The sequence below is a fragment of the Vigna radiata genome, chromosome 10, assembly GCF_000741045.1.
Source record: "Vigna radiata var. radiata cultivar VC1973A chromosome 10, Vradiata_ver6, whole genome shotgun sequence".
Lineage (NCBI taxonomy): Eukaryota > Viridiplantae > Streptophyta > Magnoliopsida > Fabales > Fabaceae > Vigna > Vigna radiata.
In genome coordinates, this window is record NC_028360.1 from 6,576,753 (window position 1) to 6,580,339 (window position 3,587).

General features: G+C 33.9%; 1 protein-coding gene across 1 annotated transcript; it reads right to left on the reverse strand.

The window, feature by feature from the left end:
• Nucleotides 1-7: 7 nt before the first annotated feature.
• On the reverse strand, nt 8-2,547 carry LOC111242693. Its single transcript, XM_022787235.1, has 4 exons — nt 1,966-2,547; nt 1,761-1,887; nt 218-496; nt 8-127 (listed from the first exon to the last, which is right to left on the reverse strand). Exons 1-4 carry the CDS (start codon nt 2,403-2,405, stop codon nt 8-10), a joined length of 966 nt encoding a protein of 321 aa, XP_022642956.1. The 5' UTR covers nt 2,406-2,547.
• Nucleotides 2,548-3,587: the final 1,040 nt, after the last annotated feature.

The window sequence follows — 3,587 nt, forward strand, 5'->3', positions numbered from 1 at the left end:
AATAGATTTAGTAGAAACTAACATGTGTCCTTCTAGACCTTTCATCGACAAATTGTCCTGTTGATGCTCTAATATGTGTCTGCTGAAAAATTTCATCGACATGCACTGTCCGACCAAGCTCCTGTGACTGTAACCAAAGAAGATGTAAGTTGTTAACAACAAATATTTGTAAAATTAATTAGTAGAATTGTATAATAAAATTCATATGTCATCATACCAGACGAATAGCATGCTCATGCACGCTAATAGATCCCTCGGTGTGCAAACAACCACCCTTGTCAGATGTCCTGTTCTTTTTGGTGGTTTCACACTTTTGTCTAAAAGCTGGCATGTTCCACTTCTCTAAAAGACCATTCCAGACAATGTCTCCCATCCACTCAGGTTTTTTCCCTTCTCTTTGAGCTTTTTTAAACATCTCAGATAATCTATGAGATGCTTTGCTGTGGAAATTTTTNTTAACCTTTTCTTCATGTTCAATGCTCCATGATACCTTTCTCTATTGACAAAAAAGATAAATATTGACAAGGAAAAGGTTCAGTACTACATGTATTGTGCTTCATAAAATATTGACCAGAAAAAACATACTCCATGCTTTGTAAGTCGTTATATGTTTTATATGTTTTATATGTTAAGTGCTCTATTGTGCTTCATAAAATATTGCACTGGCATCAATTCAGACTAGCAATGAGTAGACATATGGACTATGTAAGGTTTATACCAACAAAACTTAACCAATCTAGTTATCAACTAGCAAAACAATTTCTGTGTTCATAATCTAGTTATAAACTATAGTTATGGTTGAAACTGAAAATTCACTAAGTCTTCACATATTTCTTGATGAATTGCTTACTTGGATGTAACCAGTATATTGATAAGAAGCACGAGTCTATTCAAAATGCAACTACCAATAAGAAAGCAGACTCTGATTCTGAAGAGTAAGGAAGAGATATTGAGAAAAACGACAAGCATCTCAAACAAGAAGAGATGGTATAGTCATTTGTAGCATATTTATTTATTTGTTTTGTTTGNTTAATTTGACCACTAGATTTCTCTCCATAATTTGCTAAAAGTTTAATTTTTGTGTTAAACTTCAATGTCAGATAAAGATTGNTGAACTGAAACAGGTTTGCTCCTGACCTGATTTTCTTGAGGTTGGAATACTCTGTTTAGTATACTTGGTTTTGAACATTTGTGTCTTCACTCCAAACTTTCTACTTTGCTCCTATGCTATTATGCAAACCTTGTAATACTATCTTTTCACTCTAGTTCTTTTAATCCAAACAATCTCACCCTCATTTCATTTCTCTTTTGTATTTTCTCACTCCCCCACTTATCATCACACCATCTAAATAAAGGCTTGACTGCATGATAATATGGTTGTTATATACATGCACAGTTTTAAATGCACTGGATTCTAATGGTGCAGCATCCTGCTTCTCACCCAACTCCGTTGACTGTTTTTTTGTTGTGTTGTGCATGCTTGCTAGTGGGTAAGGGAAGAGTGGTGACTCAATTGACAACCCTTACTCTAAATGGCACTGAACCCACTTCAGTAACTTTTGTCTTTGCAATGTACGTGTTTCTGTCTTTTTAAACATTATTAAGTGATTTTACTAAATTACTGTACTCCTTACTTATGTGTCAGGTTTTCTTCTGTTTTCTCATGCACACTTATATTGAGAAGGAAGAGAGTAAAATGTTGAAACAAAAGTTTACCTATAAAATGTTCAAATCAAAAGTTTAATTAAACACAAGTCTACCTTAAAACGCTCAAAGAAAACATCTCTACGAGTCTGAGGGATTTGTCCCCATGTCAACCACGGCTCATCAAACTGTCCTTTGATGGTGGCTGTGATATCTTTGGATGTTGTTTTTGTTGGATAAAACCTATACCAAAAATAAAAGTCAAATATTAGAATATTACATTATTATACAATTAGGTACATAAAATGAATTATTTGTTACCCTCCTCCAATAGGTTTAATGATTGGACGATTGTCGGAAACATCTTCAACATTTCCCGCTGAACTTGAATGTGGAACTCCATCCCCTGTAGGAGGTGTTGGTGCAATATTTGTACGAGTTGTTGGGTTAGAACCAACATGGGGGAAGGGTGATCTCCATTGATCAGTACCACGTTGTTGTGGACTAGGTGTGAAGGTAGGAACTTCCAATGAAGGTGGAATAAATGGTGCAATAGGTGTCAAACCAGGAATTGCCAATGGTGGTGGAACAGATCTAGCAGTGGAGGTAGGTGTAGATGGTTGACTACTTGAACTACTTACGTTATTGAAACGGGACATCAACTTCACCAGATAAGCTTTCTTCTTCCCCTTCTCCTTATCTGAGTTTCCTGAAGGTGGAATAGGAGGGTCACAACCACCTGTTGCCATATTCTTCAACATAAAAACAAAATTGTTGGTCAATTTATTTTTACAATTCAATGGAAAGGAAAATTAAGAGAAGAAGATAATGATGTTGTCAAAATAACTTTAATCCACACAAAACCATTGCAGAATAAATTATAATTAGCAAAATAACTTCTAAAACAGTATTATAGGCTGCTTCTTTTTTATCAGAATGAGGACTCACAAGGAAAAACCTATACAAAAAAAAATTCAATTAGCCATGATAGAGTGCTGACCCACACCAGATTTTATCAGAAGATAAATGTGATCAATATAAAGCTTAAAATTAAGAAAGAAAAGCACAGCAGAAGGAAGACTTGTATGATAAAATAAACAACTCTGCATATTCAGAAACAGATTTATAGAATTAAAACTAAAGCTAAACTAAAGGGGCAAACAATTACCTTGCCAAGCTCTAAAAGCTGGTCTCGAGTATATTGCACACGCTCACGAACCTCAAAACGTGAATCTCCAGTCTATAAAACAAAAACTAGTAAGATACAGATGTTACGAACTAGTGTGTATGGAACTAGTGTAATGATGAACTTAGAGTCACAGATAAATCAATCTATATAGCTGAAGTACGTGAGAATGATGAAACCAAGAGCGAACAATTAAGTAATTTTTAATGTTCATTGATTCAGAATTCTCATTTCCTATATATATATATATATATATTATATATCCATCACTTAATAAGTTCAAAAATCTAATGTTATGTTTACCTGTATCTTGCAGTATATCTTGGTGAGTGAAGCAATATGTTTATGACTTGAAAAGGGGAAGTACAATGATTAATGTAACTAGGACAACTTAAACTATCGTTTATGAATGGGAACATTTCAATAAAGAGCAAGTTTATGAAAACATGGTTTTCTATTTGCACTAATCTAGCAATTGGTTATTTTTATTACTGCTATATGAATAAGCTGATCATGAAAACAATTTGAGCAGGTAAATTTGACAATGAGGTAAATGCAGCAAGAGCTCATGATTTGGTGACTCTGAAACTTGGGGGATCCGATGTAAAAACAAACTTTCCAGTAAGCTATGTATACCAGTAAAAACAATTTTTATTTTTTAAGGTAATTTTCTTAATAAAGTTAGACTCGTTCAAATCTTGATATTCTTATCACAGCTTTTTCTACAGAGGAATTAATTTACTCCAATGCTTGAGAG